The sequence below is a fragment of the Pogona vitticeps genome, chromosome 10 (assembly GCF_051106095.1).
Source record: "Pogona vitticeps strain Pit_001003342236 chromosome 10, PviZW2.1, whole genome shotgun sequence".
In the NCBI taxonomy this organism is placed as follows: domain Eukaryota; kingdom Metazoa; phylum Chordata; class Lepidosauria; order Squamata; family Agamidae; genus Pogona; species Pogona vitticeps.
This window is the reverse complement of record NC_135792.1, coordinates 24556043-24572109: the sequence shown is the minus strand read 5'-3', so window position 1 is coordinate 24572109 and position 16067 is coordinate 24556043. Positions and strand designations below refer to the sequence as shown.

Genomic DNA, 16067 nt, shown 5'->3' with positions numbered 1-16067 from the left:
CAATCTCTTGGCATAGGGTCGGCGTGGGGTGTGTGCATGGGAAAGGGAGAAAAGGGAGCGCTGGGTGACGGCCAGATCAGAATCTCTGCCCTCTCTCTACAAAGTCATTTTCCTTTTGGCACTTGTATGGCGGATGAAAGTGGAGCAGCGTCAGTAATTTTCATGGCACTGTGAAGAAGGAAAGGCAGGCCAGTGTCTGTCTGTCTGCTGATGACCTATAAGGACTCCTCCACATGTCCTCCCCAAGGGAAATAATAAGAAAATGACACAAGAAGCTTGGAACAACAACTTTACTGAATTGCACATAAAAACAAATGAGAAAAGCAACGTAAATTAAACAATTTGCGATCCAACGTGAAGCATGACCCAGCAAAACGGAAGCATGTTTGATTACAATGGAAGAAGTTTCTATATATGCTTAACTCTCCCAAGAAACTTAACGAGGTGTAAGTGTGCTTCTTTTGGCAGGATCATGCTAATATTAACCTTATTTCTACAAAAATCTAAAAACATCAAAAAAAAAAAAAACCCCACAAAAACGCAACCGAACACAAAGAAAATGTAAATGTTTTCTTTTTCAATGACCTGGTACTGTCTCTGCTGCATCTCGGCTAGGTTCCTTGCCTCCAGATATCCAGATAACGTCCCTGGCTGTACTGCTGCCACCATGTACTTTGTCGAGGGAGAATGCAAAAGAGAACACACAGAAGGGCTCTTCTGGCCAGATCTGGCCAACAGGGGAGTCAGGGTGACGAGGGCATTTATGACCAAGGCCGCCATGAGACCGTTTGCGTGCATTAGACGGTCACTGTGGGTGGAAAGGAGCAATACCAAAGGTCCCCCATTGCTCAACTCAGTTGAAACTCTTGTGTCTTCATTTATTTTCTGGCACATACTGCTTGTGTTCTGCCTCAAAGATATGCCCTGTTAAAAGGTGAAAATCAAGTTAGTTTTAGGTCCATCTGAAGTAAAAGCTCGTGTCCTGCCATCTGTGCTTTCTGGGGCACGTTGCAGGGTCGCAAAGCATGGCCAGAAAGAGGAGCTGGGAGGCCACCTCTGAGGACTTCACACCTGGAGAGCCTCCCACCTCGGAAGGACACCAGATCTTGGGTTCATCCGGGTGTTCACCTAAGGGGGAGATGCAGGCTGGTTCTCTCCGTTTTCTAATTCATCCACTTCACCTGCTGGCGATAGGTTCAGTGGGGAATCCAAAGGCGCTGGAGCAAGCTCTTCAATGAAGGGTCTCAGAGGTTCTGTGAGGGGCCCTTTAGTTTCCAAGACTGCTCCTAATTCTGCCAGTAGGCCAGCCACGAGAGGCTGTACAGCCTCTTTTCCACCAGCATCAGACATCCAATGTCCGTTTGAAAAGATGGAACTGCAGATCTCGTCGGTCGCCGTGTGCCCTGATTTGGTTGCCTCTCCTCCCGAGGTGCAAACAGGGCTGTCGCTTTCTTCAGAAATCACTTCTATCTTGGGAGGAGAGCTTTGCTGGAAAAACAAAATACTGTAAAGTGCTTGAAAGGCTCAGGTTCCACCGGCATACCACAGAGCCGTAAATTTTGCCCAAACCTCGATTCTGAAAGTGGCATCATCTGGGGAAATGTTTATAATGGGTGTTATTTGCACATGTGAATGGGCTGTGAACATCCCTATACTTGTGCATCCATGTGTGTGTGTTCCTGCAGAAAAAGAGATATGGCGGCCCGACCATACAGGCTTGTGGTGTGTTTTAAAGCGGACCTTACTCTGCTGGACCAGATGCATGCGGTTAACCTTTGGAATGCCACAACAAGCGCTGGAAAAATGTTTCTTTCCCCTGATGGTGGATGTAGACAAGCTAGTTCATGATGGTGGGGTAGGAACATGGACTAGCCCTCTCCAGGGCTATCAGGAACCCAGGATAACTCTTCTGAAGCATGCAAGATATGGAGAATATTGAGAAAGCCCATTTAAATCCATGCAACTATGGGGAGACCCCCTTGTCTAACATTAAAACCCTCAAAAGGCCCTGACTAAATTGTACGTGCAGAGAGAGAAAGAGAGAGAGAATTCTATTAGGCAAAGTTCTAAATTCACTATCAAAACAAAGTATTAGGAATGCAAACTTTTCTGAAAACAATGTAGAGCAATTCACCTTTCCAGTAAAGATCTCCTCTCCTGCTGAATCATCTATATCTTCCAAATCGGGTAGTTCCTAAAAAGTAAATGTTACTGGATTTAAAAAATGGCTTTTAAAAATTAAAAAGAGGAAGCGATCTTTGAAGCTTTTCCCAAAGTACTTAGTTACTGTATATTTGCAGTTCCGAGGACCCAAAAGCAGTTAGATACTAATATCAATGGCATTTTAAAGTGAATTTTTGATTTTCACATTTCTCAAAAGTAGTGTTAATGGTTATTCCAAAAAAAATGTAGCAGTGAGAAGCCACGGAGGAGTGGTGCAAACCACAGTTTCCTCCCATCTGCTTCCCAGTTCCTCCCTCTAACCCTCCCAGTAGGGCAGAAGCCAGCACCCAGATCAGGCGATATTCTTTTCCCACACCTCCGTGGCTATAAAAATAGCTAACACAGTAGTTACTGCAAAAGCAGTGAGACCAGCCTTTGTCAATGTTACATGTCACGTAACTTTGTCATGTAATTGCATCAATACTGTACCTTTATATCTTGAAAAGTGATTTGTAACTAGTTGCTTCTAAATCTCCAAATAAAAGCCAATGCTAGGATGCTTAACCCTTCACTACCCAGCCTTCCACTCCTCAGGGGCTACGTACATCAAGGAAAAGCCTTTCTGGTATGCCCAGTTTAATATCTTCAATCTGTGCAGGATCGGTGAGTTCTGTAACCAATGGTCCTGGTGTAGCCACCTTGCCTTCTGGTAGTTCTGAAGAAGACACAAAAGGCTTAATGGTTGTTGTGGGTTTTTCGACCATTGGCGGAAGAGGTGTGGGAAGGCGTTACCTTCTTCAGCCGGTGTGATGCTGGGAGACGCGTTGGGACTTGTTTCTCGAGCTTCCTGCTGGCAGACCCCCAGGCAAGCGCTCTCTGGCCTCTCCGGCCCATTCCCTGAGTTTGATGTTGTGGCCAGAACTTCTTCGTGGGCATCCAGGCTTTCCTTCACAAACTTCTCAATCTTCTGCTTTGTTTCTAACCTTTCCGCCGGACCTGGAAATTCTCCCGTGCTGTCTGCTGCACTGATGTTGCTTGAAGTGTCTTCTAGAACAGGCCAATGACCAAAAGGAAAAGGGGAAAAAAGAGAGCACCTAAAAGTAGTTTCAATTCTTGTCCTCATGTTAAACAATACTATTCCATTAAAAGAAAAAACTCACAAAACAGGGTGGCCTCGGTTCTCTTGCTCTGTGCTCTCAGTCTGGGAAAGCTCTTTAGAGGATGAACTCCTCCTGGCTTCTCCAGTCTTAACAAAGCAGCTCGCCGGACTGCCTTTTGGGGTCCAAAGCAACTTCCCCCCCATTTTTCCTTTTGCACCAAGTCATCTGAGAATCGGGATGCAGTAGGTACAAGAGGCAGGCAGCGAAAAACACAAGCAGCTTGGAGAGACAGAGTAGTTTTCGGAATATTAGAGAGGATATGAGGTCAGTGCCCTCGGTGGGCCACCCAAAGATATGTTGGCTCTTGAGGCAGAAGAAAGGCATTGCCTCCTCTGTATATCTAACCGTGGCTGTCCCAGGACGCAGTCCATCATGCGCACAACGAAGGAGAAGGCACCACCACAGGAAATCAATACTAGAGTTCATTTGTGCAAAATGTCCCCAGAAGTGGTGCCCTATGGGTCACATCTGAGTAGCTCCCAAACTGCAGGTCTTGATGCTTCCCCCCCCCACCAGGTCCTTCACCTGAGCCCTGCCGGATGAGACCAACCTCTTACCCACTTCAGCAACCTGTTCCCCAAGTGGCCAACCAGAGGCCGCTGAGAAGCCCACGGGAAGGACGAAAACATTCTTTCCCTCCTGTCCCCCTGCTCCCCCCAAATTGGTACTTGAACCTGCACCATCCCCAACAATAAGGCAAGTGCAATTGTGTCTAATCCCCTTTTAAGGCTGTTCAAGTCGGCAGCCCTTCCCTCCCCTGGCGGTGGTTTAGTTTTCTTGGGCACTGGGTGGGAAAGTGCTCCTTCCTCTCTGTCCTGAATCGCCCACCCACCCATTTATCTTCACTTGCCTGAAGGGCCGACTTTGCCTTTCTCTCAGGTTGCCCAGCACGTGCGTCAGGCTTTTCCACAACAGCCCCTGTGCCCAGAAGGACAAGGCAAAAGGGTGGCGGGCAAACCCCCACTCCCAGTACCTTCTGGTGGGCCAGGGGCTGTCCCTCCCCTCTCTGCCGCCTCCCGCTGTCGTCTCTTCTCCTTGGCCTTTTCACGGATGGCTGCGAGGGCATCCAGGCTGTCTTGGATCTTCCTCCTCTCTCGGCTCTCCCACATTTCCTGCTCCTTTTTTTCTGCTTCCCGGCCGCCGGCCGCCCACGCCTCTGCACAGGCTCTAAGGAGGAGAAGAAGGCGGGTGCCTCTCAGACACTCTGAAGGGGCACCACCCACAGCCCCGGGATTTATACCTACAGAGGCAATTCATTCCGAACTTGGGCTGCGAGAACGGTCTGCGGGGGCGCTGAGCAGCCATGGTTTGGCATCTCTGGGGCAGGTGGCACCATCCAGTTGCATTTGCAAGAGAAGTGCTACAGGTGTGAACAGTGGCGCCATGCACACAAGATAAAGTTGCCACCACTGCCGCCGCCACCACCAAATAATGTTTGAGAATATGCTACTTTTGTGGAAGTCCACTTAATACCACCACTTGGATCTAACCACAAGCTCACTCTTCGGAAGGGACTGCTTGAATGCTAATGTAAATACATATGAGCCCACCCTATTTGTTCAGTATCTGGATCTCAGGGCTTCACAGTCTGGCCATCTTTGTTTTTAAAAAAACTTGCAACAGTTCACTAAGGTTAGCTGTTAATATCTGTGATGCATATATATGAGATATGGGAAAGGTAAGATGAACGTTCACTCAGATTGCCCAAGAAACGGCAACATCATCTCTGCATTACCTGTCCTTTGGGAAAACTGGCCTGTCATCCAGATAGGTCAGGTGCTTCAACCGGATTGTAAGTGTCCTTCGATAATAAGCTATTTTTTTAACGACTTCATTTCCCATTAAGTTCAGCACACGCTGCCAAAGAAAGAGAAACAGGTTCAATGCAAAGTGTAGAAAACGGGAGGACTTCCGGCATGGCATATGGATCCAATTCAGACTGAAAGGCATTTGGAAAAATTTAGCTTGTTTCTGCACCGATCAGGTAAGCAAACTGTCCATTCTGATTTCCCTCTGAGTGCCAGCATGGAATGAGCCACGCTGAAGAGTCCCGTTACAAATACTTGCCAAATGAAGATGACTGTGTTATGGGTCTTGCTCAACAAGAGTTAGAAAGGGTTGGAAGAAGTACACATTGCTCCTCTGATGCAAAGGTGAGTTCGTGCCGCCCCGCCCTGCCTAGTGTCAGTGCAGGTGTTTCTTTTCATTCCTTTCTTTGTCTCTCCCAACCCCATCTTCCCCCCATGATCCTAGCCAATCTGAACTCATGCAGGGAACAGAATGGTGCCACACTATCACTGCAGTTATGAAGTAACATCATAAACTGGCAGCATCCATAGATCCAGTTATGAAAGAGAGACAGAAGCCTCAGGATGCACAAAAATATATCTCTATTACAGTTTAAAACCTGCCCGACATGTTTTGGCCTGAATTATTATTATTATTATTATTTATTTTATTTATATCCCGCCTATCTAGTCACTTATTGAACAATCCACTGCATAAAGAGTAATGCTATAAATTTATGCAGAAGGTCAAAGGTAATTAGTTGTAGACATCTATCCTAACTCAAAATGTAGATACAAAAATGTACTGTATACAAAATCCTTAATTATTGAATATGTAACAAGGAAGAATGGCAAATATTTTAAACACTAGAAAGCAGATGAAAATATACAACTATATACAGTAGTTTGTTCCAATATAGCAAGGAGCATGATCAAGTCTGAAAACACATGATGGGAATCGTAGTATTAAGCCATACCATGGAGTCTTTCTCTGCCTCTCACAACTATACTACAATTTATCTTACATTCCCTGGCCTGTGGTTAGTTCGAAACCACAGACAGTCAAACACGTTGGTATCTTCACAGGCCTCGTTGGCTCCTTGACAGCAACAGCATTGTGAAAATTCTTCACCCACACCCAATGTGAACACTGTAGTCTGTGCTGCCAGATTATTGTCTACCATCCCGGGAGAGCCGAAAATGCCGCCGCTGACCTCGCTCCCCAGTAATAAATAAGGTGACAGTGAAACAGGATCATTCCATGTCCCAAAAACAGTGGCTAAGAGGACAATCCAAGGTTCACACCCAACTTACCAGGTCGGGCATTGTCTCCAGGATATCTAAAATATTGGGATCGTCCAGCTTGTTGTGAGAGAGGTCGAGAACACAAATACTTGGGCACTCCTGTAAGTGCTGTATGTCTTCAACAGTCTGTAACATATTGTGAGCCATCTGCAGGGTGTGGAGGACTTTCAAGCAAGCTGTTGGAGAATAGCAGGGATTAAAGACAAGTAAATTCAGACCACCTCTTCTGGAAAATGACAAAGTTGTGCCTGGGCTGTAAGGAGCCTTGCGTTGTTGGCCCTGAAGTTACACTGGTGTCCAGAATATCTTTAGGTGTTGTACTCGTATGATAACAAAGGCAGTAAGACTAGATTAGTAAGCATTGTTAAGGCTCAGACAGGCTTGAGAATGGCTGGGAAGGAGCAAGAACCAGTTTTAAAAACCTGCTTGTGAATATTCAGTTCTAAAATGGAGAATATGAAACGGATACTGCAGGCATATTGGCAGTGGCACTCTTTAAAATTTAAATACATCATAGTGACTCTCCAAGAGCCATCAGCACAAATAAGCGCGATGAGCACAAGAGTGCATTATAGTATTGTGAGAGTAGAGAACCTTACATAGATTTTCAATGGTCTTCACATAATTGTTGCTGAGGTTGAGAGAATCCAGCTTTTGCAAGGGTTCGAGGTTCTCAATTTTATGAATTAAATTGATCTGCAAATAGAGACAACGCAGATCGGTTTGTGCTGATAGGTTCTCAATCTTTGTCAGGCCGTTGCATTCCAGCCACAGACACTTGAGTCCTGTATATTCTTCCAGATTCTCCACACGACCGAATCCTATGGGAAGAAAAAGGCAAGCTGAGTTTTGAGAGAAGCTTTCAGGATGACCTTTTTTAAAAAAATAGAGGTGATCTTATACTGTAAAAGAGGAGTGGAGATGTTGTTATAAGGGTGGTAAGTGGTCTACAGCAGTGGTCCCCAACCTTGGGCCTCCAGATGTTCTTGGACTACAACTCCCAGAAGCCTTCACCACCACCTCTGCTGGCCAGGATTTCTGGGATTTGAGGTCCAAGAACATCTGGAGGCCCAAGGTTGGGGGACCACTGGTCTACAGCACTTACCCCCTACAACCCCTCTCCTCAGAAAGATTGCTCCTGAGTGGAGTTATATCTGATTCTGGAGCCTGGCTGAGTGATGTTCTAGTGGAGGGTTTAGCATGCCTCTCTTCAGTACTGCTTCTCTATGATAAAGCACACAACTAGTTTCATAGCTGTTTGTCGGAAGAGGCATGCTAATCCATAATGGCTAGTGGATCTCACCAGCATGAAAGAGAAACTATACACTCCCATCAAATTTGCAGTGAAATGTTCTAGAACCAAGTGAAAACAGTTCAACAAAAAGAAATAGCAATATATACCTAACCCAACCATATTTAATAATGTAAGAATGCGAAGAGCAGGAAGAGGTGGCAGACGGTCTTCCTCAGTTTCATCCAAAGAGCTTTTCTACATTTAAGGACACCGAAGCACAGAGGAAGGCTGCCATTGACACATTTCCTGCCCTTCCTCTGTCCTCAACCACTCACCCACTTTCTTCCCTGCTTGCTGGGATCAACAGAACCTGAATTATGTCCCAAGCCTCTGCATAGGCTGACCCTGAGCAGTTCCCTGCAACATTTCACCAAATTCCATTTCTGCTGGGGTTTTTTTAAAACTACACTTTGCAACAGTTACCTTTGTAGTGGAGATAGAGGGTGTCGTTCAAATGTGGGGTCATGTATAGCTTATGCTGTTTGCAGAGGTCCTTCAAAAGCTTTTTGGTCATTCTAAAACATGAACAAGAAGCGTCAGTCACTGTGACACCCCCCCACACACAAAATCCTACCCTTTTCAGTTTCAAAGCAGATGTTCTAGAATCCCCAATTCCCTCCAGAACTATTTAGAACTGGTTAGTGCCACTGGACCCCCTCCCCCAACTCTAGCTCTCCACCTTGGTTAACTATATTAATCTTAGTTAATTGTATAGCTTTGGTAGGCATGATGCAATTATCTGTGGCAAAAGAAGGAACTGGACATGATGGAAGAATGGGTTAAGGAAATGGCGGACTCGCTTCCAGTCTCTAGGCCATGATCTTTAACAGACTGGTAGCATCAGCTTGATAATCTTGTATGCTGAACTAAGGAACCCAGCAGAAAGGAATTTACCTTATTCCGTTTCCTTTTAAATCGGATTGCTCACAGGAGGAGTCACTTGCTGACTTTTGATCCCCATTTGTTTGTTGTTTGTTCTGTTGATCTATGTCATTCACAGTTTCACTTCCCCTCTGTGGTGCTTAAGAAATGCAAACATTTCAATCGGTCCGTATCCAACAAATTAAGTTCAATGACAGAAACTAAATTCAGAGTGGAATCCAGTGTGTAAACTGTTAAAATTCTATCTAGAATTCAGGGGGAGTAAATCTATGTCTTCCTGAGCATCTTGGAGAAAAATGAAATCAATAAAAAAACATTGCTCGATACCTCCCCCTAAAAGCCCTGCTCTTATAGCATAAAGGTCTTGCCCCTTTGCTTTTGTGAATTACATAAATGAATGGCTTTTACAGAAATACTCAGAGACTCGACTGAGCAACACCCTCACCCTCAAGGAAACATCAATGTGACCAGGTTGTTGAGAGCTATCCATCCAACAGTTATTCATATACCAACCTGGCTCCCCATTGCTGCTGTCATTCCCAAGCATGTCCAACATACTTGTGCTTCTTGGTTAATTACTCGTTCCTTCTGGGCAGTCCAGCATCTCCCTCTGGAATTTAGAGAGAAGAGAAATGGCTTAATGGGCGTTGGGACAGCGGAGGTCTCTAAATCGTTGTTCGTTCAAGCCAAGGAAGTATTAAAAGGAGGGTGAGAACAAAGAAGGCCGATCAAGAGATCTGAAACAATAAATGGGTCTGAGCGGGATGCCCATCGTGGACGGAATTGCATGGCATGGTGGGATCTACAAATTCACCTTCTCTCAAAGAATCAACACACCCTCACACTTTTTATCCAATGGAGGAGAACCCTGAGCTCTCCCTCCTCTCTAATAACTCTGTCATTGTTGTTTAGTCGTTTAGTCGTGTCCGACTCTTCGTGACCCCATGGACCAGAGCATGCCAGGCCCTCCTGTCTTCCATGGCCTCCCGGAGTTGGGTCAAATTCATGGTGGTCGCTTCAATGACCCTGTCCAACCATCTCATCCTCTGTCATCCCCTTCTTCTCTTGCCCTCACACTTTGCCAACATCAGGGTCTTTTCCAGGGAATCTTCTCTTCTCAGGATGTTGTTGTTGTTGTTTAGTTATATCTGACTCTTCGTGACCCCTCTCAGGATATAGGAACATGTAAATCATCTTTATTCTGATTTTAAAATGCTCGATGCATTTAGGCACGGGGCTTTCTTCAGCGGAGGCTCCAATAATGACTCTACCATCCCATAAAGTGGTGGGTCAACTCAAGAGAGGTTCAGCCGGGGATGTCTGGGCGGGGGGAATTGCATTGCCTATAAACCTGGCTTTTTAAGGGCGCTTTGCCCAGAAAAGGGGGGGTGGGAGAGAAACCTGCTGGGATCCAGCTGGCCTTGTCAGCCTTCCTCGGTCCCTCCTCCTGGCTCTTCCCAGGGAAGGGATGCCTTTGGAGGGAGCTGGGAAGCCCGCAGGATGAGGGGCCGGCCCACCCCTGGAGAGATGGGGATCTGAGGCAGGGGATCTTCCTCCTGAGTGAACAAACTAGGCCTGTTCAAGTGGGGGGGAGGAAAGATCGGACCGACACCCCCCCACACACACACACAAAGGCGCCCCTCAGACGGCCTTCGCTCTCGGCTCCAACGGCTCCTCTCCAACGGCGTCCCTTCGTTACCATGGCGACGGGCCGGCTGCCGCCTGCGCACGCGCGTCGGCCGCAAAGCCTCCGGCTCGGAGGCGTCACGTGGTCCTTCGCCCTGGATTCCGGCGCCTGCCCCGGTTGCTCCGTGTCGGAGGGAAAACGCGGAGCGCGGATTCCACTCCCCCGGCTCGGGAGCCCCGTGACTCTCACGCCCTTTGGCTGAGCAGAGCGGTGTTTTAAAAGAAGTCTACCTTCCGGGTTTTCCCGAAGGCCAGCTCGAGGGAAGGGTTCGGGTTGTCTCTCTCTCTCTTCCCTTCCGGGTTTCTTCTCCAGGGAGGGGAAAAATAAAGGTTCCGAAGGAAGTGCAATGGGAATGGAAGGAAGGATTATAATGTTTCCTTGGGAAATGCAAAGCCTGCCTGCATAAAAGCAAAGCGCGAGGTATAAAGAAGAGAAAGCCTGGAGAATGCATGGTGGACTTGCCTTTGTTTCTGTTTTTGCTCCTGAGATCCTTTCCCCCCCCTTAATAACAGATGTGGTTGTCTTCTTTTATGAGGTTGCAATTTCGTGTCCTCTGTTTCCACCCCCAGGAGAGAGGCTCAGGCATGGGCTTGATTTAGAGTTGGGGGTGAAGGGGAAGTCCATGTTTATTTAATTTATTTATTTTATTTATATTCCGCCTATCTAGTCACTTAAGACCACTCTAGGCGGCTTACAACGAACGTAATACAATATAATTAAAACAATTTTAAATAAGGGGAGAAACTATGGACGAGATGGAACAAACACTAGGAGAGAGGGGAAAAAAGAGGGAAGATCAGGAGTTGGCTGAGGGGAAGGCCTGCCGAAACATCAGTGTTTTTAATTGTTTTTTAAAAATCACCTGTGTGCAAAGGCAGGCGGGTGAGAGGAGCTTCTGGGAGGGGAAACCTAAGAAAGAAAGAAAGAAAGAAAAAAGAAAAAAGAAAGGAAGAAAGAAAGAAAGAAAGAAAGAAAATACAAGGTGATCTGAGGGGTGTCTTTGGACTGACCTGTTTTTTTCTTTTTTTCCTTTTCTTTTCCAGCCCTCTTGATAGCCATGGCGGCGGTGGACAGCTTCGCCCTCTTGCTGAGGGAGCTGGGCCGATCCTGCACTCATTCCACAGAGATGCTGGCCCTCCTGGGGGCTTTCTACGCCACCAAGACGTGCTTCGCGGCCCTGCGTGAAACCTGCACCCTGATCCGGGTGCATTTCCTTTCCAGGCTGGTCAGCGGGACCGATCTCGTCCAGCGGTACGGCCAGTGGGCTGTGGTCACAGGTAAGAAACGAGGCGCCCGGCACTGGACTTGCTGGGAGCGAGAACCCAATTTCCCCTCAAATGAATGGCTGAAATCCTGTGGAGTGGCTACGCAGGCATAATTTGAGGACATGCCTGCGGCTGCTGCAATGGCACCAAGGCAGAAGTGCGGTTCATGAAGTACTTATGTAGGAACATTATGCAGAGGGCCACCAGGCTTTCATGGCTAAAGCAAGCCAAACAACACACATCTTCCCGTGCCGGACTGCCCTCCTCGGGCTTGTCTCTTTCTTCAGTCTGTTGTTGCTCCTGCAAAGCTACTTAAAATTAGAGGGGTGTGTGTTCTTATCAGCTGTCCAGTCACCTCCAGCTGACAGCAAACCCATGAATGAGCAATCTCCAAATTGGCCAGTCCTCAACAGTCCTGCTCAGCTCTTGCAAACTCAACCTTGGGGGTTTCTTTAGGGAGTCAGTCCATCTTATAATTGGGTCTTCCTCTTTTCCTGCTGCCTTCCGCCTTTCCCAGCATTGCTGTCTTTTCCAGAGAATCCTTTCCCTTCTCGTGCCCAAAGTCCAGTGTCATGGAGGAGACTGTAATGCTTTCATGACCAAGTCTTTTCTCCTTCACCCCTACCTGTTCTTAATATCCCCGAGAAGGAGGTTCCTAAAAGGTGCACAGCTGGCTACCCCTCATACTACTATTGTGAAGGGAACAAGCCAAACAAAAGATAAATTGTAAGGCCGTATGTGGCCATGAATAAGCTTTCTATGCATGGATTTCTGTTCCTTTTGCATTGTCTCATCTTGAGATACAAATTTTAGTGACAATAAATCAAATTATGTTGCTTACTATCATTATTATTTTATTTGTATGCTACTTTTCTCCCCGCGGAGCCACCATCAAAACCACAGTGAAATGTAAAATTTAAAAAAGCAATGGATTAGAAATTGAAATCTGTTGCATTCACTTTCTTAGGACTGGGTTACCTGGATTTCATTCCTTTCTTGGTTTGTTCCAGGTTGCACCTCTGGAGTCGGAAAGTCCTATGCTAAGGAATTAGCAAAGCGTGGGGTCAATGTTGTCTTAATTAGCCGGAACAAGGAGAAGCTGGAAGCGGTCGCTAGAGAGATAACAGAGTCCTACCCTGTGGAAACGGCTATTATTGTGGCCGACTTCAGCCAAGGCCGTGAGATCTACCCGGCCATTGAGCGAGCCCTGAAGGGGAAAGAAATTGGCATTTTAGTGAACAACGTTGGTGTGTCCTATGGCCACGCAGACTGTTTCACCAGTTTGACCCAGGAGAAAATCTGGGAGCTTATCCATGTCAATATCGGAGCTGCTAACATGATGGTTCTCATGGTGTTACCTGGAATGATGGAGAGGAAAAAAGGAGCTGTGGTAAATATTTCTTCTGCATCCTGCATCCAGCCCTCTCCACAGATAACAGCCTATTCAGCCTCCAAGGTAAATCTCCCAATACAAATTTCTGTGTTGTGTTGTTGTTATTATTCCCAAAATGCTGGTAGGGACCCCCTTTCTTCATGAAAAGCCATTTTCTGCTCTCTGTGGACAGATGCTTTGCAGACGACATCTTGGGACCTCAAAAAGTTGTGTACTTATTGAAGGATGTAAAGTGATACTTAAAATTATTATTAATAACTAGCAAAGGGGCCAGTTAGAGGTGCGGGGGCTGACATTCATTCTGTACAATCCCCCCCCCCCCGTAGCTTATGTTCAATTTGTGTGTCTTGTAACTGAGCGGCTTGGATCTCCCTTGTTCTCCATGTTATAAACAAAGAATGTGAACTCTTTGCCTTTAACTCTGACAGGCTTACCTGGACCATTTCAGCCGAGCCCTACATTACGAATGTGCTCCCAAGGGCATTTTTGTTCAGAGTTTAGTCCCGTGCTTCATCTCCACCAAAATGACCGAAGGTATGGGCGTGTTCTCCAAAGAAAGTTTTTTAGTGCCTTCTGCTGATGAGTACGCACGTCACGCAGTTACCACCCTTGGAATATCTAGGAGGACGACAGGATACTGGCCACATTCGATCATGGTAAGGAGATGGATGGATTTGTTGCTGGATGGAACGTTTGCTGGACTTCCCCAGGAGCAGGGTCGGAGTAGGAAGGTTGGATGGATTTTAGTGGTGCTTCAGAGGATCTGGGACATGGACATAGAACATCAGTGAAGGCGCTGAGACATGGGGATGGAGTGTCATTTAGCACCCGGCTGTCACTTTGTTTCATCGTGATACAGGTGTGGTGTGTTTATTAGTGTTGCTAAAAAAAAGAGCAGGAAGCAAAATTGAAGTGAAACACTAGTATTGGAAAGAACTATATACTTGTCATGCTATGGCACTGCATAGTTTTTATTTTTAAAGTTTTCTTGACTTGGAGACCAGATAGATCAAGTTTTTATCATGTATTTTAGTGGTTGGAAATGTAGTTCTTCACTTGGTGGCTTAGTTTTTATTAGTACTGTTATATGCAGCTCCAGAAGTCAAGGTGGAAAGATTGGGGTGTATGATAAGCACCTATTGGCTAGTGCCAGCTAGAGATTGTGCAAGTCAAGGATTGCATGATGCTGAGTTTTAAATCTGCATGTGTGCAGGTTATGTTGGTAATGTTAATGTTGCCATTACTGATGGTATGCTGGCTTCCTAATGGGAGTATCTAATTTTGAAGGATGGTTTTAGAATAGTTTAATAATTTTTCAGCTTTAAATATTGTTTTTTGTTGTTTGTAAGTTGTGGGAGAAAGGCAGGGTAAAAACAAACAAATAAATAAGCATGCAAGCAAGCAAAAAAAGAGCAAATAATCTATGTTTCATGTCTTTCGTCGCAGCTTCTCTTCGGACGGTGCCTACCAGAATGTTTCTGGGCTTGGGGATGCAACAGACTGGTCTTCTATTCCCATAAAAAGCATCTTTGAGGAGAGAAGAAGGCACGACGGATAGAGACACAATTACAACTATTCTGACAATTCCTACAATATCCCAACTTCTTTAGATTTGTTTCTTCCTCGTCTGCTAAAAAAAGTCTTTTGCTAAAGACTTCAGAAGCCTTGGTCTTGCTTATACCATGATGTAGGGAATATCCAATATAGCTAAGCAATGAAAAATCTGTTTGAAGTAGGTGCCTGCCTTCTGTTTGTTGTTGGTTAAGGTCTGATTTCTTCAAAATCAGAAGTGGCCGTTGCTCCAGCCTCTTTGACTGTACTCCGCTGCAAGGCTTTCAGAATAGGACAGGAGTTACTTGACTTCAGTGGTTTGTTTGGTACCGACCTGCCTCCAAGTTTCTAGTCCTCAGGATCTGACTGCTGGAAAGCTTCAGTGGGAAGTCACTGCCTCATCTGTATCAAGGCAATATTCGGGTCTGTCTGCCCAGAAAGAGTCAACGAAAAATAGAGAGTGGCCCAAATCTTGTTGGTGAGTCAACTCCTACAAATATCATTTTTTTTCCCAATGGGCCTACTCTAACAGTGACTGTTGTATGCTAAATCATTGGAATTTAGGGAGGAGTTGACTTCTCAAATCTCCATTGATTCAGTGGGTCAACTCCAGGGCAATTTAGTATACCTAGTAACTGGATTTTGGCCCATGAATTTATAGTTTGTACACCCATGGTTTGCATGAGGCACTTCTAAGGATTTGAGTTACATAGAATTCCCCAAATAAAGCTGACCATTTGTGCTAAGTGTGTCCGGGAATGTGCTTTTGATTTTTATAATATGTTTGTTGATAGTATCACTATCCTGTTTTCCCAAAAATAACACCTAGCCTGAAAATAAGCCCTAGTAGGATTTTTCAGGATGCTTGAAATATAAGCCCTAACCCAGAAATAAGCGCTAGTTAAGTGAAACCCCACCCTCCACCCTTGTGCAGCATTGTGCAGAAGATGACATGACTGTAAAATAAAACATCCCCTGAAAATAGTCCCTAATGTGTTTTGGGAGCAAAAATTAATATAAGACCTTGTCTTATATTTGGGGAAACACGGTAGTTATTTATTCCATTCCATTAGAGAAATACGTAGATACATATACAGTGGTGCCTCGCATACCGAGCGCACCGTATAACAACGAATTCGCATAGCGATCCCTTCTCTGGGATCGCTAATGCGGAGGCATAGCGTCCGTCCATATGGAGAAAACTCGCTTACCGAAGGGTGCCAGGAAGGAGCCGCCGCCGCCGCCAGAGTGATGTGGGGCGGCGCTGGCCGGGAAGAGGAAGGCAGGCTGCAAGGCAGGCAGGCGAAGGGAGGGAAGCCGCGCGTTTGCGCGTCCTCTTCCTCCTCGTCCTTCTCCTGCCGCCCCCAGGGACGAAAGCAGGCTGCAAGGCAGGCAGGCGAAGGGAGGGAAGCCGCGTTCGCACATCCTCCCCCCCCACTTTCCCTCTTCTCCTCCTCTTGCTGCCGACCCCCCAAACCTCCCAGAGAGTCGGGCGATCAGCTGTTTGGCGGTTCTAAAATGGTCGCCTGACGCCCGAAATGTCCGCATGCAGCGTTTTTGCGCCCTCCCCTCGCTTACCG

The 16067-nt window shown here is 46.3% G+C and overlaps 2 protein-coding genes across 2 annotated transcripts; one reads left to right on the top strand and one right to left on the bottom strand.

Moving 5' to 3' along the window:
* Nucleotides 1–276: 276 nt before the first annotated feature.
* On the bottom strand, nucleotides 277–10320 carry DNAAF1 (dynein axonemal assembly factor 1). Its single transcript, XM_078380461.1, has 12 exons — nucleotides 10220–10320; nucleotides 9105–9201; nucleotides 8604–8722; nucleotides 8133–8224; nucleotides 7015–7236; nucleotides 6425–6591; nucleotides 5059–5180; nucleotides 4288–4490; nucleotides 2956–3183; nucleotides 2769–2878; nucleotides 2135–2194; nucleotides 277–1488 (listed from the first exon to the last, which is right to left on the bottom strand). Exons 1-12 carry the CDS (start codon nucleotides 10291–10293, stop codon nucleotides 1129–1131), a joined length of 1854 nt encoding a protein of 617 aa, XP_078236587.1. The 5' UTR covers nucleotides 10294–10320; the 3' UTR covers nucleotides 277–1128.
* A 210-nt stretch (nucleotides 10321–10530) lies between these two features.
* On the top strand, nucleotides 10531–15233 carry HSDL1 (hydroxysteroid dehydrogenase like 1). The gene is made up of 5 exons (XM_072980542.2): nucleotides 10531–10698; nucleotides 11322–11555; nucleotides 12554–12999; nucleotides 13365–13592; nucleotides 14383–15233. The coding sequence occupies exons 2-5, from the start codon at nucleotides 11336–11338 to the stop codon at nucleotides 14467–14469; spliced, it is 981 nt and encodes a 326-aa protein (XP_072836643.2). The 5' UTR covers nucleotides 10531–10698; nucleotides 11322–11335; the 3' UTR covers nucleotides 14470–15233.
* Nucleotides 15234–16067: the final 834 nt, after the last annotated feature.